General features: G+C 36.8%; 3 protein-coding genes across 3 annotated transcripts; 1 reads left to right on the top strand and 2 right to left on the bottom strand.

Moving 5' to 3' along the window:
• Window positions 1–528: 528 nt before the first annotated feature.
• LOC132543398 (acetylcholine receptor subunit alpha-like) lies at window positions 529–1845 on the bottom strand. The gene has a single exon (XM_060206902.1). It carries the CDS (start codon window positions 1843–1845, stop codon window positions 529–531), a length of 1317 nt encoding a protein of 438 aa, XP_060062885.1.
• A 4556-nt stretch (window positions 1846–6401) lies between these two features.
• On the top strand, window positions 6402–11487 carry LOC132543350 (leucine-rich repeat-containing protein 47-like). Its single transcript, XM_060206846.1, has 5 exons — window positions 6402–7394; window positions 7714–7830; window positions 8279–8397; window positions 9278–9380; window positions 10500–11487. The coding sequence occupies exons 1-5, from the start codon at window positions 6411–6413 to the stop codon at window positions 10806–10808; spliced, it is 1632 nt and encodes a 543-aa protein (XP_060062829.1). The 5' UTR covers window positions 6402–6410; the 3' UTR covers window positions 10809–11487.
• Window positions 11488–18013: 6526 nt separating this feature from the next.
• LOC132543392 (protein unc-93 homolog A-like) lies at window positions 18014–20816 on the bottom strand. The gene is made up of 3 exons (XM_060206889.1): window positions 19926–20816; window positions 18709–18988; window positions 18014–18252 (listed from the first exon to the last, which is right to left on the bottom strand). The coding sequence occupies exons 1-3, from the start codon at window positions 20814–20816 to the stop codon at window positions 18014–18016; spliced, it is 1410 nt and encodes a 469-aa protein (XP_060062872.1).
• Between the last annotated feature and the right edge of the window lie 2648 nt (window positions 20817–23464).

Here is a 23464-nt window from a genome sequence, read left to right as displayed (position 1 = left end):
AACGCTTCTCTCATTAGGTCATCTTATCGTCTTTTTTTCTGATAATATAAACAATTCTCTTTTTTTTCGGATAATATAAAACTTCTCTCCTGATGTCATCCTATCGTCCTTTTTCGGATAATATAAAAAAAATATCTTTCTTCACACAATATAAACACTTCTCTCCTTATGTCATCTTATCGTCCTTTTTCGGATAATATAAAAAAATTATCTTTCTTCACACAATATAAACATTTCTCTCCTTATGTCATCTTATCGTCCTTTTTCCGGATAATATCAACAATTTTCTTTCTTCTGACAATATAGACACTGCTTTCATTACATCATCTTATCATTTTTTTCTGGTAATATAAACATTTCCTTCATTAAGTTATCATCCTTTTTCGGATAACAAAACATTTGTCTAATCCTTATTTCATAATTTCGTCACAGCCAGGAATCATGTTTCGATGATCCGGCTTAAACACTAGCCGTCTATGTTTATGTGCATGCATGGTGATTAAAGAACAGTCTTCCTTATAATACAATCTATATTTTACCATTTACATACATAATCATAAAATATATTGCTATGTTTATGATGTTCAATAATGAGAATACTACAGCGCATACTTTATCAAAGGCTTGTCCAACCTGTTTCCATGTGACACGAGCCATGGTATCCACGCCCTGATGAGCTGAATTATCCTGAGGGCGTTTCTCCTTTCCGATGATTTTCATGTCGTTCAAATCTACACTATCTTCTACGTCCGTGGCGAACAACTCTTTGCTCAAAGTTATTGATTTTGTTTCAGCGTTTGCATTTGAAATCTGTCGTTTTTTTCTCCGACATACACATTTCAGATCTACTATTTGTATAAATCTTTGCCAGAATCGCGGGACTTCCTCCGAGTCTGAATGAAAGAAGAAACGCAAACTTAGAATGGTTGCTAACAAGACAAAAATGCTTATCGTTGTTTGGAAGAATATGAGGTAGCAAATGATAGAGATTCGTGGACGAGAAGCCTTAGGTAGATGTTCCGCCAGTATGGTAAGAAGAACCGACAGCGCCAGAAAAACTGTAATTGAAAACCCAATCCGTTCACCGGATTCTGCTGGCAGGAAGAATACAAATATGTTCACGAAGCTGATCAGGCATATTGGTAAAACCATATTTAGTACATAAAACCCGTAAAGTCGTTTAAAATGAATATCAAAATACACGAAATTTCCAAACTCGTCATGATCCGTCTCTATCACGGTGCTGGTGATGTCCCACATAGGATTTGTGACGTACAATTTCAGACCTAACTCATTTTTAGAAGAGGTTATAAAGATAGTTCCAGGTATTTGTGTCCAATCCGAGAATCTGAAGGTACATGTCTGTGAGTCAAACGGGTAGTAAGTTACATCAGCTTCGCAGGAGGTATCATAATTATCACCGGGTATCCAAAAAGCGTCTCCGGTGTAATGATATATAATCCCAAACGTCGGTATTCCAATGGGCTTCACGACTGTAAACGGTTTTGTGTTGATTAATTCGGGCTTCCACACCAATTCTTGAGGTATATGTATGTCTTCTATACCACCGTATGCAGTTGGATCCCAAGAAATTCTCTCGTCGTGCCAAGACAATTCAAAAACTCCAGTGATTGCAAATTTGTTTGTCAATGCAACGAAATCTCGAATTGAGAGGAGATCGAACTCAACACTAACGTATGTTGGAACAGAGTAGTCAGCACCAGGTCGCGTAAACCTCTGGTAGCCATTTAAAAGATCTCCCAACAAACGAGTATTGTTGATCGCGGAACACAAGCTTGTTCGAAGTAATGATAGTACCATCAATGATATAGAAATAAATGGCATCGTGCACGAATACATTTTGACGAAGGGAAGGTGGTGTGGGAGTAAGAAAAAAAATCGGAGGTTAAATTATAAAACAACAAAGCAGTAATGGCAGGTAGTCTGACTGGTAGTATACGTATGATTTAAAATCGTAACAACATGCTTCCTTTCAATACTTCTCAGTTAAACTACAAATGGTACCCATCAGATGTCTCTGCGTTCTGTTATAGTGGTACGATTCCGTTTACACAGTGTCAACAGAAGCAGTCGTAATAATATGAATCCGCAGCTAAATTGCAGTTGTTATAGAAGAGGTTTTTCTTACTACCTGTCACGTGTTTTCATGCATTTTTCCTATTGGTTAGATCGTGTTTACACGTTCCATTGGTTACAGACCTGGTAAATGCGTATGTAGCGCCCTGGGATCATTGGTATACGTTTTGAAGGATATTCTTATCTTCATCACCATACAGACGCGGGAAATCACGCGAGAATTCCTGATGTTCAGATGTAGTTGACTGATTAAATTGATTAATCCGGAATGACATGGTTGAATGAGCACAGGGTAAACGAACTTTAATTGTCTTTATCTCAGACATAGCGGATGTCTATTGATGATCATGGGATTCACAAAACAGATCTATGTCCCTTAAATGTTTTAAACTGTAGGGGTAAATCAATACAATGTAAATTTCATGGTATTCTGCTTTCGTTTCGTTTGCTGAACACACTGTACCGTGTATATGACGACATCATTGGAGCTATCACAGTAACAGGGCAATATCGAAACATGGGCTGAAATAACGGATACCGTAGGTGTTGTAAAAATGCTTTCTCAGGGACATGGCGTGAAATCAAATCTTATCATGGGTATTTTATTTATTAACAGGGGGTTGGGGAGGGCAAACCCACCATTTATACAAAATCGAGAAAATTCTGACATTCCTGAAGAAGAAGAAGAAGAAGAAGAAGAAGAAGAATTTTAAGGGCAAGAAATATCTACAAGCGCCATTTCACACATCAGGCACATGTACATATGTTAACTTGGTGACTGCTCAAATATAACTCAAATGATTAATAATGCACGTACAGTGCGTGAACTGAGTACAAGTTTTCATATCAACGCTTGAATTTTAGTCTATACATCTAAAGGAATGTAACAAACATCCAACGGATGTCCTTGAAGGGAGGTCACTAATGGTAGAAGATTCTTACAATACTCCCTTCCGTTAACCTTTCAAAATGGCATAATCGTTAAGGTAGGTTTCTGTCAAAAGACGTAACTGTGCGACCATTCTGATGTGAAGATTCACCAATTACCTATGAAACAGAAGTTGATAGTTAATCAGATATTTTCCTTACCCGGAAAATGCGTACATGTGTTAGTCATCAGCTCGTCACTTTGAAAGAACGAAAGTGGTACATTATAGTATGATGGCTGATTTCTTCCATTTCGTTGTTTCGTTTTGTCGCCCCGACAGAACGATAATTATTGTCTTTTCGCTCACGCTAAATTTCGTCTTTTCGCAGCAACATAACGAAAAGACGACAAAACTCAAGGCGAAATAACGAAAACTTGACGTCGCTATTTAGCGGGGCGAAGTTATTCACCCCGCTAATTATCGTCTTTTCGCAGCGACAAAATGAAAATTATCGTCTTTTCGCCACGCAGAAATCAGCCACCATACAATAGTATCCATTTGATTTCCTGAATTATGCGGGGCGAAAAGACGATGATTATCGTTTTGTCGCGGTGAATAACCGCCTGGTTATTTTTTTTTATCATACTAGGCGATGATAGAGTGTATCTATTATGAATTACCGAAATAATATTGTAGTCTCGTGTTGTTAGACTCTAGGCAGTGAAAATACTGCCTGCACAAACTCTCCCTCTTTTATTTTTTAAAGAAAAACACTAATATATATTTATCTGCTTTACAGATATTTTAACCTCGTGAAATGCACCAAAATAAGACTTAAGATATACAACTAGAGCGTTAGGCAGTTGGAATGCCAACTTAACTGGGCATCTAACCTTTACAACAGGGTAAATTTTTTTTATTCTAGATGTAAGAGTTTATTTCAATGCCTCCGCCATGATTCGAACCCGGGACCTGTGGTTTACTAGTATGACGCTCAACTAGTCGAGTTAAAGCGCAGTTCTTTCCAGACGATCGGTATACTGCGCCTAGTATTTACAAAGGTTACATACATGTAGCTACCCATGTTTGTGTTAATCAGCGTTTCTCATGATTAATAGCACTTTACAGTAAACATTCAAACTTGCTAATTTCCACATAATGAGGTCATTAGTAGTCAGTGCATGGTCCAATACAAAGAAAGTACACATACAAAGTATGCATTATTTCTACATACTGAATGTAAGAACAAATCGATTATTGGTAACATTCTTCTGCTGTAAATGTTGACGTTACCGTAGGTAACAATATGTCTTATTAATTATAGAGGTGTATACGTTATGTTCTCAAATCAATTTCAGCACATGTCATCTTCAAATTTTCCATTCAAGACATTGAAAAAAAGTAAACTTAATCATAGGGAAATTGCATAAGTGTGATACTTTTGCGTAGATCGATATTCAGTATTTCAGCAGTCTCGCCAGGAATCTATGTAAATCAATGTAAAATCAATGTTCCCTAATACGACAAACTCAGCTTCCTCCAAAAACACATGATTTCGGGGTAACGACAATATTGCCTACTGTATGACGTTTAATCTGGTGATATCTAAAAGACGGGAAAAATTGTAGTGAGATGCCATGTAATTTTTGGAGCACGTTTGAAAAATGGATATTGATTATTAAACCAGTTTCTCTACATTTCTGACACAGCAGAACTGCAATCACTTTTTTAAAATAATTTCATAACGGTTTATGAAAGAAAACATATTTACTTATATTTATCACTTTAATGTGTCACGTGGAGGAGGAAAAACGGAGTATATCAAAAAGAGAAAGACTGTTCAAGCAAGCACCTCCCACGGCAAAGTTAGAAAACTTTTCGATCACTTTATGAACCTAAGAAATAGTTAAAACAGTACATGTACTGTTGCTTACAGTACCAAATCACACCAAGCACATCCATAATGCATCATTTGACGACATTAGAATGGAGTCTTCTCTTGTATCTGTGATTTAACTGTATCGTTCAATCAAGTGTTAAATTGATATGGTAAATTATGCATGCGTTCGTGAAGACCTAAAGTGCATCGCAGGCGTTGTTTTGGCAACGAGTCCTTCTTGCGCACTGTAAACGTTAGTAGGTAATGATCGATGAGTTGGAAACAGGTTAAAGAAAATACTAAAAAAAATCTTGTAATGTAAATAACAAGATTAATTACAAGAATTCTAATATAGATATTATCTAAATTAAAGACAACGCCAGCATGGTACATTGTTGAAACTCAGCCTAACATTTTTTATACTTAATTTGCTGCAAAATAATTTTGATGCTCCATATGAAGCACGCCTACAAAAGAATGTATCATTAGGATACCAATATGTATTGTATGTCAAAATTTCATTTGGGTAATGTACAAGTAAATAACATATTGTATTGAAATTCCGGCTAATTTTTTTCCTCTAGATGATGGAATGTATATAATTGATAAATCGATATTCTCAATAACCTAAATGAAAAGCATGTGTGGTAGTTCTGTACTTTATTTCCTTTAAGAATGCATTGGTCTACTACAAAACTTCATCTGTTTGTCACAACAGCCGCTAAATATTTGGTTATTTACGGAGGTAAACGTCTGCACATTTTCCAAGATCATATGAGGAGAGGTGTCAAGAGGGACACCAACAGTGGAGAAAGAGAGAAAATAAAGGGAAACATGAAGATAGCATGTGTCGTAATAAGGCAGCATATCAGTTCAGATCTTTCCAACCCCCACCCCCTTCAGTAGAAAACACGGAAGTCCGCGAATGAATGTAAATCCAATAAGACCATTTAACTCGTGTTCTGATAATCATGTGATGTTATAATATACAAAATGATAACGTGGCTGGATACTGTTAAGTGTTAAGTGATGATTCATTTTTATTGCGGTAAAAATTATGATAATTCATTATATGTATCACTCAAATAGAATATACAAGTATCAAAGTCCATAATGATAACTAACAATTTAAAGTTTGAAATTTCGTTTGACAGTCGTGACATCATCCATTAAAGTCCATTTAACTCACTGGTGATGAGTAACAAAATCTGTATCATTGCGATACTTGATACAGCGGATAACGTAATCACTAAAACGGTCATTCAGCATACGTTTCGTGTAAACACACCATCAATATTTATATCAATCATTTTCGGGATTCCTGCTATATCGTATACTTTAACATACTTATTTCTAAAACTAACAGTCATGCGTATTCGCTCTCGTTTTTAAAGGCACTGTTTGCTACACACATCTTAAATTTTTCAGGCATGATATTCTCGTATACTATCTATATATTATATTAGAAACACATTGCTTTTCCGGACTATCGACTTTAAAACGGTTTTAATTTTGTACGCGTCAATATCGTACTCGCGATCATGCAGAAGCTTTAAACTATTGCAATGGCTAACACATGGCCCGAAGTTCAGCTGGCAGCCTCTGAAAACCGTCGCGAACTAACTCTTCATGGACAAGAGATCAGTCGGAGGATCAAGGATGGTGGCATTGACGAAAACCTTTTCGATTTGTCTCTGTTAAATTTTCTAGACATATCGAAAACATGCCTTTCCGATGTTGGATGTAGTATCGGTCGACTGACAAATCTCACTGATTTGGTATTGCACAACAATAACCTCACGTCTGTACCGAATGAAATCACAAAACTTACGTCGCTGAAGCTTCTGGATGTGTCCAATAATCAGATTACTTCTTTTCCTGATAATATTTCACCCTTAACAAATTTGCAGACTTTGAATGTATCTATGAATGAATTATCCGAGTTCCCAGCTGTGGGGTCTCTAGGAGCTTTACACATTTTCAACATTTCACACAACCAACTAGAGAGACTACCTGAAGGGATTTTCTCTTCATCTCTTGTACACTTGAGCAAGATTTTAGGAAACGACAATGATATCACCGAACTCTCTGCAGATGTTGTTGATTTGACCCATTTGAATACTTTAGATTTATCAAACAACAAGCTGGTGGAGGTTCCATCTGAATTGAGTGAATGTGCAAAACTCAAAGAACTTAATTTGAAAGGAAACAAATTCAAAGATAGAAGATTCGGAAAAATGGTAGATCAATGTGGCCATAAATCTGTGTTAGACTATCTTGCAACACAGTTAAAGAAAGAGCAGGAACAGACAGGAAAGAAGGGAAAAGGGAAGAAAAAGAAAGGTGGGAAGAAAGAACAAGTAGCGGTCCAAGATATCATAAAGAACATGATTAACATCTTACATTTTGCTGAAGCAGCAGAGGCAGGATTTACAGTGCAGTTGAAACCAGCAGTTCTGTCTGTTAGACAGTACATTGTCTGCTGTATTGTCAGAGAACTTGATTTCCAACAGTCAGTGAACATGTTTAAAAACTTCATCACTCTACAGGTAATGCATTGACAGTGTGTAATACATATGGTTTACTTTAGTTATAATATCTTATTTTCTCTGTTTGCATTAAAAGCAACTTGGTTGCTGTCATTCACAAATTAAATTTTTGTTATCCAGAAAATTGCATGAATATTTGTGTAACAAACTGCTTCGCCATTTTCACTGTAATATACTTTACCAGCCTACTGTTGTAGTAATTATATCCATTATCATTTAAAACATTCAATGTATTCCGTTGTTGAAAAATTTGTTTACATGTATATTATTCTGTATTACCGATGTACATTTTTTTCATATTATATTCATTATAATTCAGACGAAGCTTCATGATGGGATATGTCAGAAAAGGCAGGCTGCCACTATCGCAACTCATGATCTGAAGAGTGTCAAGCAACCCCTTACCTATGATGCCATGTTCCCACCTGTTCTAAAGGTAAGCAGTGGGCTTTGTTATCTCCCCTTTTCAAACTGCAAAGGGGTAGTAACATGGAGCTGTGTTTCTGCATTTGAAACATGTGTTCAATGATCTTTGCAGAACTTTAGGTATCCTTTTTGTAGATAAAAACACAAAATGCAGAGATATACAAATGACAGATATGTTCCAGGCTTTTGTTTAACTGAACAATTAGAATTTTGTCCAATGCTGTTCTAGGTAGGATGTAACATCTTATTTTAGAGGCACTCACCAAATAGTTCAGCATACATGAACAGTGGCTTTTACAAGATGTAAACAAACCAGCCGTTACTAATTCTGATTCCAGTATTATGTGGACTGAGAAATTTATGGACTTTTTCCCACATCATTACTCTGTTAATTCAGATTGATCCTTTTTTTTTATAATAAGACCTACATGTGAATGCCACATATTTATGTTGGTCAGATTGTGCCCCTGTTCAAGAAGAAAGAGTCGTCAGGAGAAAAACTAATGGCTGATCTGCGAAAGGAGGCCGAAGATTACAGAAGAGAGAAGAAAAGAAATACGCTCTCTGGGATTCATCAGTAAGGCTTTAATAATAAACATGCTTATGTTTAACCTTTTTGTAGTTTGAGGTTTCTAATGAGACATGTATCGTAGAGCTGTTGAAAATTTGGTCGGTGTTTTCTGCCAGAAATTAGGATAAGAGGAAATCAAAATATAAAAGATTTTAATATTTGCCTTATTTTAGATCATTTTCTGAGAAAACGTTCTCTCAAGAAATTACTTCGTGTTAACATCAATTTTTGTCTCCTCTGTCATGTTATCCACTGTGTTAAGTAAAGGTACATTCCTTAGATCTATTCTGAACTAAGTCAGATTCAATTTTAGAATATAAGTGATTGGCCTTGAATAGAGTTTTATAAATAATTCAAAACCTTATCAAATGAAAACCGGCGTGTCTATTCATGCTAATGGTGTAACCTGTGTCATCTTTGTAGGTAAGATACATTGTACATTACGTCTTTTTACAGCTATGTGTTTTCCTGCTTTCTTCTTACAAACCATATATATCTGATTCTTTGTTTTTTTATATTTGTACAATTGTGATTTTTAGTTAATGAAGGGAGATAATCTCTGAAAATAAGCAAGTTATTATAAAATATCACTGTACCTGTTTGTTATATGTTGACAGTGAGACACTCTCTTTACCATTGTCATTGGCTACCATTATTGTACTTTAGCTAGTTGTAACAACTTTAAAATATCTAACCATATTTTTTACTGTGTTTCAATACCATTGTCATGCAAAATTCTTTCATAAAATGTATAGATTTTATGTGGAAATAGAATTTGATCATTGGGTGAATGTGTGGGATAGACTTTCAGCATAACAAGGATTGAATTTGTGTATATCCTTTACCTACATTTTAATCAATCAAATTTTTTATTTAATGTTTTCAGGTATCTGGATTTATTAAAAGACAAAGTGCAATACCCATGTTTAGTAGATGGTGAGGGTGATGTCATCTCGTTTCCACCCATCACAAACAGTGACAAGACCAAGGTAATGCTTCATAAAATTATCAAAGTTTGTCTTTGCTGTCAAAGTATCCAGCTAAAAATGGATCTTATGTTGTTTTTCTTTTTAATATTTTTTCAGATCTATTGCAACAAATATTCTACAGTGTATTTTATAATGAAATGTGTTGAAAATTAAAGCACATGATCAGCTAAGTTAACATTAACATGACCATGACAATTTTGCTTTAGAGATTTTTTTCCAAATTGTGTTCTCCTGTGTAAATAATTCCATTGTAATATAACATAAATGTTCAATTTTATGTACAATTTATGAAGGTACTAGTACAAATAATGACTGTACATAGGGTCCCAAAATTTTCACACGTTTTCATTTAAGAATTGAGGAAAGCTTTACGGGTTATATTTCTATATTTTGACATGTTAAGTTAAAAGATAAAAAAAAATAAATATGATTCATAAACAGATATTTTATATTCAACCCACCAAGGGTGCTCAAAACAATTAAGAAAAGGGGTGGACACTTATTGCGATCAAATTGGTGTACACTCATCAGTAAAAAAGATGCTGGCCAGCTCTGATTCACTTTACATTTCTGGGGCATTGATGATGAGAAAAACAGAAGTAAACCATTAAAAACTATACAAAAAATGTATAACTGTGTACATTTTATTGTCAAATCGAACAAAAACATGTATAGCATGTGCACACAATTAAAACAAGGTTACACATGAGTGATAAATTACACATGGGTGACACAGTGAACACATGGACAGTCATACTTCCTGTTATTTTGCTGAACAACTGGATCACATCTCAGAGCAGATGTTCAATCAAAACATTTAATTCATTACATACAATAGATTACAGTTAATAAATGTCAACAAACTGATATTATAAGCACCACACAGTTGTAAATCTTTTATCAATGCTTGCAATACAGCCATGTGGTGTAATATACATTGTGTTTAAAGGACCACCCGAAGGTCACTTGAATGAAGATAAATAGGTGTGTAGATCTGAACTTTTGTATCTGAAAAATAGGGGGAGGGGTGGTGATAGGGAAATGGGGGCTTATTGGGTCAAATAAGGTATGCGAATATTGAAAGCTTTGTGTGAGTACAGGTTTATCTCTTTTGTTTAGATTTCTAAAGAAACAACTGAGCTGTTTATAGAAGTGACCAGTTCCACTAGCTTGGATGTGTGTAAGAAGGCGATGGATGAACTGTTATTGAAAATGCTGGAGATGGGATGTGGGGCCAGAGCCAACAAGGGCAATGGTGATGAAGCAAGTGCAAGTGCTAAGCCCGAAGCTGACAACAGTACCCCCAAGCGGCTAGTAGTAGAACAGGTTCGCATTTTGGACTGTGACACCACGATGAAGGTGGTGTACCCATCTCGTACAGATCTTCCATGTGAAAATGTAGAGGTAATCAGGAGTTACGATGATTGAAAGTAATGGAACTTTCATAGGACTCTCCTACTGAACAGATTTAAAGTTAACAATACATACAAAGAAGAACTGAGATATACCATCTGGAAAAAGGATATGATAATATCAGTGAGGATTTACACGAACACTTTCAATATCTGTGTCCTATCACATACCTCTGTCCAACAGATATAAAGGGACACCAGTCACTGTAAATCACTTAAATTTCACATTGGATTTATTTTTGCAATAGTGGTGGAGTCAATCATGAATTCAAATCCCTCTTGATTATTTTCTTCAATATCAATATCGGAGTCCGGAAGTGTTCATTTTTTTAAAATTAAGCGTATAAGATTGTGTACCAGCTGGAGATATTTAGTTGGTTTGAGTTAAAAAGTTTATATTCTTTTTAAGTAAAAATGTTGAAGTCTAGAGTTTATTTTGTCACCAAATATTAAACATTAGAGACGTGTAACTTTACAGCCTTTTAGTGCTATTTAATCTATTTAGAATGCATAAAATGAATTTATTTTATATACAAGATTCTATGAAATTTGTATACTTGTAGATATCCACAGGGTAATGCCCTGTTGGCTTTTTTCATGTGTACATCTAGTTCTAAATGAATTAATCAAATTTTTCAATTAAATAGAAAGTACATTTTTTTTGTAATTTTTAATAAAGATAATTTCTGCAGAAACAGTGATTTGTGTTTGACATTTCAATATTTTCAACCCTCCAGGTTACACTCTGTTACTGAAATAAAGGGAAGTAATTATGGAAGATCAAAATGTTAGGGAAAGAAAATGTAACTTCTACATAGAATGGATCAGTACCTGTAATGAAATACTTTCCTAATAAAAATGATATGTTGGATGATTAGGGATTTTTATTTTGTGTTCTGACTATATTTAGCCTATCAAATCACTGCAACAAAAAACTTCTAAAAAAAAGATTCTAAGTTTATGGGTCTGCCAAATGTTGCTATTAAAATAATTTGCTTGAATAGATTTAATTGTACGTTGTAACAGAATACTACAGTCATATTGTAAATATTTTATATACAAAGTGCCAATGTGACCTGAAGGGAGACAACTACTGTATTGTTTTGATATACACATGTGATTAAGAAATGCTTATTGTTATTGTCATGCTATCTTTACTTGTTAACTGTCTTTGTGTATATTTCAAAAAGTACGGAAGAGATTTGCTCTTTGTATTCCAGTTTCAGTATGTTTCCACTAAACTTTGCAAGCAGATCAGCAATTTCATTAAAAGATGTCCGTTATACTTTATGTACAAGTATAAAGAGTGGATATCTGTAATGATCATGCCAGTAAATGACTGACTTGTGTTAATATGACAATAAAAACACTCTTAATTAGTTTAAACTTTATTTCATTATTGTATAGTACAGTGGTGAATACATTGTATAAAAAATGAAGGTATTCAGAAAGAAGAACATAGTGCTTGTATAAGTCGTTATATTCTTATCACAGCCATGGAACAGTAATGGCAATGTTTCATGTATTAGATGTGCATTACATGTGAAAAATAGAAAGGGTGAAGGACTCAGACTTGTATATGATGCTAAGGGTTCATGACTGCATTTCTGGAACATACACTGACTGTAATATAATCACATGACAACAAGCCTACTGGGGCTGTATATGTTGTAACAAGCAGTATACTATACAAGAAAACTGCCTATACAAATACTGTAAGGGAGCTAAGTATGATTGTTGTACTCTGAATTCTATGGGACCCATATACTACCTGTTACATCTAACTTTTAAAGCATGATTTAAGCAATAAATTATTTTTGAGTCTTTGTAAATTGCCCCAAAATCTAAATCAATTGTATGACCTCAAAAGATTTATCATCAATCATATTTTTAAATACTGAGTTTAAACGTTATGGAAACTTCCAATGTTTTGAAATTGGGTTTTTAAATTCAAAATTTTATATGTAGAGTACTGGGTTGGGATTGATGTGTCATTTACAACTGGAACTGAAACCAAATCTATTAGAACAATTTCCTTTCATTAAAAGTTGAGTGAATTTTGTATTATAACAAATTTCGTTTGTCCTGTTTTCAAATGATTCCATTTTATTACAATTTTCCTGCATATCTTCATGCAAAGAAACTTTTCTAAAATAATATCATGATTTATCATGTGCTATGTTATAAAATTTAAAAGTAGATGAGAATATGATACTGAATAGTATTTTGTATTATAACCCAAGCTAGTTTTTCATGCACATATACTTGCAAATTTACAGATTCAGAGTACTCATGAAATCAACAAAAATACCCCCACCCCCCCACCCCCCCAGTATAGAATCATATTCGTTTGTCACTAATTAATGCAGAAACCTATAAACACTCTCTAAATTTTCATTAATGATGAGATTTTTGATGCTTCAGCTAGGTTGTTCTCGCATTTATTGTTTTTTTATGGAAGCTTAAACTTACCTTATAATGGGGAATATCGGTACACTCTAGCCATTAAGGTTTTAGTTTTTGCATTTAGTTTTCTGTCATATTTATTTTCAGTTGTTTTTGTTAAAATATTACTACCACACCAAAAGATAGATATTTTCAAAATTAAAAAAATTAAAGTTTCTATTTCTGTTGTGTTATTTCTTTATCAATATTTCTTCCAAAAGCACAACTGATAAGAGGGAACTGCCATCAGTCATTAGTTGTAAAGAATAATATGTGAAGACAGCAGACAAGATACAATGTACCAGCCCCTAAAGTTTGTAAAGAATAATGTGAAGACAGCAGACAAGACACAATGTACCAGCCCCTAAAGTTTGTAAAGAATAATATGTGAAGACAGCAGACAAGACACAATGTACCAGCCCCTAAAGTTTGTAAAGAATAATATGTGAAGACAGCAGACAAGACACAATGTACCAGCCCCTAAAGTTTGTAAAGAATAATATGTGAAGACAGCAGACAAGACACAATGTACCAGCCCCTAAAGTTTGTAAAGAATAATATGTGAAGACAGCAGACAAGACACAATGTACCAGCCCCTAAAGTTTGTAAAGAATAATATGTGAAGACAGCAGACAAGACACAATGTACCAGCCCCTAAAGTTTGTAAAGAATAATATGTGAAGACAGCAGACAAGACACAATGTACCAGCCCCTAAAGTTTGTAAAGAATAATATGTGAAGACAGCATACCAGATACAATGTACCAGCCCCTAAAGTTTGTAAAGAATAATATGTGAAGACAGCATACCAGATACAATGTACCAGCCCCTAAAGTTTGTAAAGAATAATATGTGAAGACAGCATACCAGATACAATGTACCAGCCCCTAAAGTTTGTAAAGAATAATATGTGAAGACAGCATACCAGATACAATGTACCAGCCCCTAAAGTTTGTAAAGAATAATATGTGAAGACAGCATACCAGATACAATGTACCAGCCCCTATAGACAAAATACAATGTACCAGCCCCTAATGTTTATAAAGAATAATATGTGAAGACAGCAGACAAGATACAATGTACCAGCCCCTAAAGTTTGTAAAGAATAATGTGAAGACAGCATCACACACAACAGGGTGTTTATTGTCTTGAGGAATGACGACTCTCACACACAGAGGGTGTTTATTGTCTTGAGGAATGACGACTCTCACACACAGAGGGTGTTTATTGTTATGAGGGTTGATGACTCTCACACACAGAGGATGTTTATTGTCTTGAGGAATGACGACTCTCACACACAGAGGGTGTTTATTGTCATGAGAGTTGATGACTCTCACACACAGAGGGTGTTTATTGTCATGAGGGTTGATGACTCTCACACACAGAGGGTGTTTATTGTCTTGAGGAATGACGACTCTCACACACAGAGGGTGTTTATTGTCATGAGGAATGACGACTCTCACACACAGAGGGTGTTTATTGTCATGAGGAATGACGACTCACACACACAGAGGGTGTTTATTGTCATGAGGAATGACGACTCTCACACACAGAGGGTGTTTATTGTCATGAGGAATGACGACTCTCACACACAGAGGGTGTTTATGTTTATTGTGAGGGTTGACACTCTCACACACAGAGGGTGTTTATTGTGGATGAGGAATGACGACTCTCACACACAGAGGGTGTTTATTGTCATGAGGAATGACGACTCTCACACACAGAGGATGTTTATTGTCATGAGGAATGACGATGATGACTCTCACACACAGAGGGTGTTTATTGTCATGAGGAATGACGACTCTCACACACAGAGGGTGTTTATTGTCATGAGGAATGACGACTCTCACACACAGAGGGTGTTTATTGTCATGAGGGTTGACGACTCTCACACACAGAGGATGTTTATTGTCTTGAGGAATGACGACTCTCACACACAGAGGGTGTTTATTGTCATGAGGAATGACGACTCTCACACACAGAGGGTGTTTATTGTCATGAGGAATGACGACTCTCACACACAGAGGGTGTTTATTGTCATGAGGGTTGACGACTCTCACACACAGAGGATGTTTATTGTCATGAGGAATGACGACTCTCACACACAGAGGGTGTTTATTGTCATGAGGAATGACGACTCTCACACACAGAGGGTGTTTATTGTCATGAGGAATGACGACTCACACACACAGAGGGTGTTTATTGTCATGAGGAATGACGACTCTCACACACAGAGGGTGTTTATTGTCATGAGGAATGACGACTCACACACACAGAGGGTGTTTATTGTCAAGAGGAATGACGACTCACACACACAGAGGGTGTTTATTGTCATGAGGGTTGACGACTCTCGCACACAGAGGATGTTTATTGTCTTGAGGAATGACGACCCTCACACACAGAGGGTGTTTATTGTCATGAGGAATGACGACTCACACACACAGAGGGTGTTTATTGTCACGAGGTTTGACGACTCACACACACAGAGGATGTTTATTGTCATGAGGGTTGACGACTCTCACACACAGAGGGTGTTTATTGTCATGAGGGTTGACGACTCTCACACACAGAGGGTGTTTATTGTCACGAGGTTTGACGACTCTCGCACACAGAGGATGTTTATTGTCTTGAGGAATGACGACTCTCACACACAGAGGGTGTTTATTGTCATGAGGAATGACGACTCTCACACACAGAGGGTGTTTATTGTCTTGAGGAATGACGACTCTCACACACAGAGGATGTTTATTGTCTTGAGGAATGACGACTCTCACACACAGAGGGTGTTTATTGTCTTGAGGAATGATGACTCTCACACACAGAGGATGTTTATTGTCTTGAGGAATGACGACTCTCACACACAGAGGGTGTTTATTGTCTTGAGGAATGACGACTCTCACACACAGAGGGTGTTTATTGTCATGAGGAATGACGACTCTCACACACAGAGGGTGTTTATTGTCATGAGGGTTGACGACTCTCACACACAGAGGGTGTTTATTGTCTTGAGGAATGACGACTCTCACACACAGAGGGTGTTTATTGTCATGAGGGTTGACGACTCTCACACACAGAGGGTGTTAATTGTTATGAGAGTTGACAACTCTCACACACAGAGGGTGTTTATTGTCATTAGAGTTGACGACTCACACACACAGAGGGTGTTATTGTCTTGAGGAATGACGACTCTCACACACAGAGGGTGTTTATTGTCATGAGGAATGACGACTCTCGCACACAGAGGGTGTTTATTGTCATGAGTGTTGACAATTCTTACACACAGAGGGTGTTTATTGTCATTAGGAATGACGACTCTCGCACACAGAGGGTGTTTATTGTCATGAGGAATGACGACTCTCACACACAGAGGGTGTTTATTGTCATGAGGAATGACGACTCTTACACACAGAGGGTGTTTATTGTCATGAGAGTTGACAACTCTCACACACAGGTTGTTAATTGTAATGAGGGTTGACGACTCTCACACACAGAGGATGTTTCTTATCTTGAGAAATGACGATTCTTACACACAGAGGGTGTTTACTGTCACGAGGTTTGACGACTCTCACACACAGAGGAGGTCTATTGTCATGAGGAATGACGACTCACACACACAGAGGGTGTTTATTGTCATGAGGAATGACGACTCTCACACACAGAGGATGTTTATTGTCATGAGGGTTGATGACTCTCACACACAGAGGATGTTTATTGTCATGAGGAATGACGACTCTCACACACAGAGGGTGTTTATTGTCTTGAGGAATGACGACTCTCACACACAGAGGGTGTTTATTGTCTTGAGGAATGACGACTCTCACACACAGAGGGTGTTTATTGTCTTGAGGAATGACGACTCTCACACACAGAGGGTGTTTACTGTCACGAGGTTTGACGACTCTCACACACAGAGGGTGTTTATTGTCTTGAGGAATGACGACTCTCACACACAGAGGGTGTTTACTGTCACGAGGTTTGATGACTCTCACACACAGAGAGTGTTTATTGTCTTGATGAATGACGACTCTCACACACAGAGGGTGTTTATTGTCTTGAGGAATGACGACTCCCACACACAGAGGGTGTTTATTGTCATGAGGAATGACGACTCTCACACACAGAGGGTGTTTATTGTCGTGAGGAATGACGACTCTCGCACACAGAGTGTTTATTGTCGTGAGGAATGACGACTCCCACACACAGAGAGTGTTTATTGTCGTGAGGAATGACGACTCTCACACACAGAGGGTGTTTATTGTCTTGAGGAATGACGACTCTCACACACAGAGGATGTTTATTGTCATGAGGGTTGATGACTCTCACACACAGAGGGTGTTTATTGTCGTGAGGAATGACGACTCTCACACACAGAGGGTTTTTTTTGTCTTGAGGAATGGCGACACTTACACACAGAGGGTTTTTTTTTGTCAGGAGGGTTGACGAATCTGACATACTGAGGATATTCATTGTCATGAAGTTTGACAACTCACACACAGAGGGTGTTTGTCACGAAGTTATATGGTTTATGAAAAGTTGTTTAATTCATATAGATGATTCGCTGTTTATCTATGATATATAACATTTAAATCATTAATATACTTGATGATGTTGATGTTTGGAACTCTTTTGATTGATGAAGTTGTTTTGTTACTAACTTAATGCCGCTTTAATTTGAAATAACGAGTAGCCACCCTTGAAACCAAGGATGTCAAGCAGCAGGTTGAAAGTTGAATGTGATACTAGTATACCCAATGCTTTAAAACCTTGATCGTAGTGTTCAGTATTCCGATGATTTCATCTGGATGTCATTGCTGCTCGCTTGTCTACGAAGGCGGATTTCGACAACAGCCACTAGCACCATAGACAAAGTGACATAGGCCCCCGCGATGTACAACTTGATGAACTCACACAGGTGTATACTATATAGATACGCTACAGTGAAACCCATTGCCTGGAACAATCGCAAGTTAGCGAACGCCGGTTCTTGTTTGTCTTTGAAGGCCACTCCCACAAGGGCTAAAATCAATAAAGGTACACTTTAGAATTAATTGGTTTATCATATATAACGTGTTATTGTGTTATCGTGGCATTCCCTCGAGAACGAAGCAGCCATGGTTGTATTGAAACTGTAAGGATATTACAAGTACTGCATCGTGTTGTTTGGGTTTATCTCAGTATTTTCTCAATAGCGTAATTGTAATCGATTTCAAAAAATTATACTGAATTTATATAAAAGATATTAATTATTTGTCATGTGAAATCCTTACTAAAATGGGATAAAAGAAATTAGCTAATGTGAATCTACCGCGTAATTCTGCACCTCTATATTGTGCCCATTGGTAAAGGTGTAATAGTCACATTATCAACACATCAATACCTATTGTTTTCTCCTTCAAATTACAGTGTAAGTATCAATCTCATTGTTTCAGAAGAGATAAAGAGAGGTTTTGCTTTAGATAAAAAGGGCCTTACTTGCACTTTGAGTTTGCCATATAGAGTCCGCCAGTCCCCATATCCCTGGGAACACAAAGAACAATATCGTCTGTTTAAAGGTAGGATCCTCTGGGAGAGCCCAAAATCGGAGGCCAGCAAGGACGCCAAGATTTAGAAGGAAGGCAATTAACAGTAACAAGCCTCGTCCAACGTACTTGGCCAAGGTTCCACTTAGAGGGGAGCCCATGGTATTGAAAACTCCGAAACATATCATTGTGTAACCCACCCACTCAACTCCTAGTCGGCAGGCTACAAACGACTGAAATGCAAGATGTTGGACAGTTAATAACTCTGTTCACGTATGTTAATTCTATTCATTGCTTGGTTCTACTGTATCTAAATCTATGATATTAAAAGTTGCTATTCACTTGTGTCTTTTGTACAATCTTGGAGACGAAACGCAGAGTATGTGCCGCTGTATATAGAAAGGAAAGATTGAAGTTTCATCCCCATAAAAGATGAGGCTACTAGTTATCCGATAGCTACTTTCATTTACTCTTGTTCTTTTTCCAGGAAGTCTTCCAACTCGAAGATAAACGTAACCCAGACATTGGTGCTTTAATGAAAACTTTATATCTCGTCAACTTTCACCTGGAGTAGTTAATGGCACGGAATCTGCGATAAATTTCCTAGGAGTTAGACCTATCGATATTGTAGTGTCCTGAAACGTCTTCTTCCTAGCTGCAACGAAACTCCCCATTGTTAACTCTATCAGGGTAAGCTGGACATGTTTGATATTAGTCAGTATGTTTGGTGATTCTCTAATTGTTTATCTTGTTCTCATTTGGAAACGTGAGATTACCTACTTGGTTTGACCAAATTAGATATGGCTTGTGTCGTTGATGAAGCTGAAGCTTTACGAGAACAACAACTACTTATGATCAGCGTCGTGTAAACACTTTATAATACAGAACCATATGTTGTCGACAGGCTTTCTCAGACTTTCAGTACCACAAATATAGTTATTTTTGTTAATATTTCTGTAGTCAAAACATTATGCTATGTAGGTTTCCAAGATGCATATCGATTCAAATGTGAATACACCAATTGTAGGCGAAACTCAAACGGATACCAAGCAATGTTATTGTAAATTATTTGCGTTCATATAGCCATGAATGTCAACACATATCAAGAACATGGCATATAGCCGGTCACATGACATCGTTTATATGTATATGAACTTGGTGATTTTTTACCTTTGTGTACTCGGCGTACATGATGACTTGCTCCAAGCCAGTGTAGAAACTAAAAGGTACTAACAAAGCCATGTTGATGTCTGTAGCCAGTAACTTAACAGTTGACAGAAGTAACTTGCCTATACTCTCCTGATCCATTTTCTTCTTCAAAGGCTTCAGTAAAAACAGCGTTATAAAGAGCCCAATGACAGTAAGTCCCATGTAAATACTAATGAGTATGTAAATGATTGTAGTCTCCGGAAGAGCTGGTATTGACATACTAGTGGGACATTCGTCTGCCCCGCACACCAGAGTAGTGTTTGGCATTGGAGGTGGTTTGTGACCATGCTGGAGCACGGCGGAAGAGATGAGATTTCCCCAGATCTGAGTACTCTGGAATGCCATGCAGAAAATCCCAAAAAACCTACTTAGTACGCTATCGAAAGATTCTCCAGATATGCTAGAGAACTGCATGGCAGCATGTGCTACATAAATGCCCTGTGCAGTCCACATTATCCCGGTTGATAATCCCTCTATCGCTGCTGCAGGAATCAAAATGTAGTTTTTCGGGTAATAGTTCCCTCCAATAAATACACATAGACACACCCAGGATATAACGAGTGCCCATTTTGGACCGATGAAATTGAGTACAGCTGGAGCTAGAAGACAGGACACAAGTCCACCTCCTGTCAACGCGGCTAGGGAATACGTTCCCACTCCAGGGTTCAAACTACTCTCTAGATTCTGTAGTCCTGAATAGGCAGTAAACGTAAATATCCATATAGTACTTATCACAGCCAGAATTTTATAGCACTCTCTCTTAGTCTTGATGTTGTCTTCTTCTTCCATATCCACAAGTCCCTCCTTGTCATCTGTCGTCATGGTGATACGGTCAAGAATGACATCCTCCATAATAACGATTTAGTCGTGATTAAATCCCTGAAGCTTATATATAAATGTCGGAACAAATATCTAAAATGCTCTCTGGACAGTGGTCAAGATTGTGAATGTATTATCGGAATAGGGATACTATTGTTATCGGCTGATACTGATAACGCATTACACTCGCCTATGTGTGAACAATGCAACTGTCAGATAATTTAGCAATTTTGTAATTTGTAGTGATAATATTGATTGTAGTGATACAGAGGATCGAATGTCTATGTGTTCAGTTACACATAAATTCTCTTTAGATTCATTGTTGTTGATCTTCTAGAACAAATATGTCCTTTTGCTTCATTATTGTGTTATTTATTCAGACGAATATGTCATAGTAGAGCTGTGTGTTATTATACTTGTGTGTAATTAGCATTTAAATCTTATACAATGTTCTTGTACACTGGACTTGTTTATATTGTATGTGAACATACGAGCCTGATTAAATATATAAAGCAAGCTATTTAAAGGTACTTCATCATCATCATCATCATCACGTTGGTTTAACACTCGATGAAAAATTCATGATCCAATCTCTACTATCATACTGAGTTTATTATTTCAATACCTCCGCTAAGATTCAAATCCGGGACCTCTGACTTACTAGTCTGACGCTCAACTGATCGAGCTAAAGAGTTCTCTCCAGTCGAGCGGTACATTGTGGCTAGTATTTTACCAGGGTTACATACTCCCCCTCCAGGAAATATTTCATTTTGAGTTTCCAGGGTTAGAGCAATGACTGTGAAAGTACCGCTTAGTTTTATTCTCTAGCCCCACTCTGGCGCTATTGTAAGCCTCTGAAGGTCGTGGAACAACAAACCAACGCCTGAACTATTGTTTAGAATTGTTTATTTCTAGATTAACACGATACAACACATTCAATTTCAAACTCATAGAACACACAATGGATAACAGCAGTAGACTATCGTATATCACTAATCACACTTCAATCAGCTATCGTTAATTGCTTAATGCTAGCGCTGTCAGTATGAAATAATATAGGACGAGATGGCAGGGGTGGGTGTGTGGGGGTGGATACTTGTATAGTGTTTATTTGGTTTGTATGCTTGTGTGTGTGATGTTTTGTACGTATGTGTTGATTTTTTAGCAGTGTGAGAGTTTTGGATTTCCAGTTTTAGACCCAATAGACAGTGTTGTATGTACAGGTGCAACGGTGAGGGAATTTACAATTAAATGTCCGTGCAAGTGCTGTCATCAGTCGATTGGTCAGGTGTTTACTGTCCAGTCCAATACATGAATAAATACAGACCTGGCCACGAAACATTGATGAAACAAAATATAGATTAGGCACACAACAAGCTATTATAACCACGACAGACAGGTGTATGGATGTAAACATCAACACTAAGCTACACATTCTCTGCATCATAAATAAGCATACGATCACCTTAGCTACAAGAAAAAGTAGTTTTCTTGCCGATAATCAACATTTTTATATTTTTAAAGTTGTATTCTGTTATCATTGTTCTGAGTGGATCTGGGTATTATCTGCCTTGCAACCCCAACCCATGGTGTTTACCTCTTGTAGCTGATTCGATATGCTAGGGCTTCTTTCCAGTATCACGATTTTCTTGCATGATGTCGGCAACTGATAGACAAACTTACCACACAAGATTTCGAGAGTTGCAGATTGATGAAGATTATGAGGAAATTTTTGCGGTCGTTTTAGTAATCTCTCCGAAAAATCTCTTTCTTTTTGCATTATGAAGCTTCTTGTACACCTGGTGATTCCATTGTTGTTTAACGTGTACTAATTTTGGATTGTGACACTACATAATTGGATTGACTAAGAGTTCCTTGACGATGAAGGAGAAGACGCGCACCCTTCGGGAACACCTGGTCTTATTTTCCTTAATGCGTTTTCAGGAGTCTCCGTTCTATCATGTTTTGCAGTTTCATAAATTTTTGTTTGCATTTGGAATGAATTATGATGCAGTTAATATGTCGGCGTTTTATTTTGGTTTTCTTCTTCTCCCTAGATGATGAAGAATGCAAAAGCACCAATCGTAAGACCGACATACCCACTCGGTATTTGGCGGTGCCGTTTTCTTCCTTTAATGTAGCAGAATGGCTACATATAAAACATACAAAAAGTGACAAATTTCGCTCGAGTATATTTTGTTTATTGTCGTTAGAGTATACATGTTGTAAGTCAGGAGGAAGTACCTAGTTACTAATTCGTGTTTCGTCCATTGTATAAACTGATAAAACATTACATTATCATAATCGAATATGGCTTGAATTATTACACTATTATAGTATATCATATTATATTATATTATATATACGATGACTAATATGATAAATGTGATTTTATCTGTATAGGCACGTGATGAGCATATTGCTCCTCTAAATGAGTTTAATTAGCATAAATAATGATTTGACATTTAAATGATAAAACCTTGTGTGGTTGTTTATCAGATTGCAGGTGGTAGACAATTCTGCCAGTTTTAGTCTCCAAGGAACCTGCAGGTCATTGTACATGTAAAGGTCAGTAAAGATGTGGCTGTCCAGTGAAGCATATAAAATTTTGTTCATAATTCACATTGACTTTCTTGTAGCACTATGTACCTCACATATGTTCATAGATAGTCTCTGTCCCT

This window comes from Ylistrum balloti, unplaced genomic scaffold (genome assembly GCF_031769215.1).
Source record: "Ylistrum balloti isolate Yb309-2 unplaced genomic scaffold, AGI_CSIRO_Ybal_v1 Utg369580, whole genome shotgun sequence".
In the NCBI taxonomy this organism is placed as follows: Eukaryota; Metazoa; Mollusca; class Bivalvia; order Pectinida; family Pectinidae; genus Ylistrum; species Ylistrum balloti.
The sequence above is the reverse complement of the archived record's forward strand: the minus strand, read 5'-3'. Positions and strand labels throughout refer to the sequence as shown.

Coding starts and splice junctions, on each gene's coding strand:
- LOC132543398 (XM_060206902.1), bottom strand. CDS start 1,845: ATGCCATTTATTTCTATATCATTGATGGTACTATCATTACTTCGAACA.
- LOC132543350 (XM_060206846.1), top strand. CDS start 6,411: ATGGCTAACACATGGCCCGAAGTTCAGCTGGCAGCCTCTGAAAACCGT. Junction 7,831..8,278: donor TGTTCCCACCTGTTCTAAAG/GTAAGCAGTGGG, acceptor TATGTTGGTCAG/ATTGTGCCCCTGTTCAAGAA. Junction 9,381..10,499: donor CAAACAGTGACAAGACCAAG/GTAATGCTTCAT, acceptor TCTTTTGTTTAG/ATTTCTAAAGAAACAACTGA.
- LOC132543392 (XM_060206889.1), bottom strand. CDS start 20,816: ATGGAGGATGTCATTCTTGACCGTATCACCATGACGACAGATGACAAG. Junction 18,989..19,925: donor TGTACGCCGAGTACACAAAG/GTAAAAAATCAC, acceptor CTTGCATTTCAG/TCGTTTGTAGCCTGCCGACT. Junction 18,253..18,708: donor ATGGCAAACTCAAAGTGCAA/GTAAGGCCCTTT, acceptor TATTGATTTTAG/CCCTTGTGGGAGTGGCCTTC.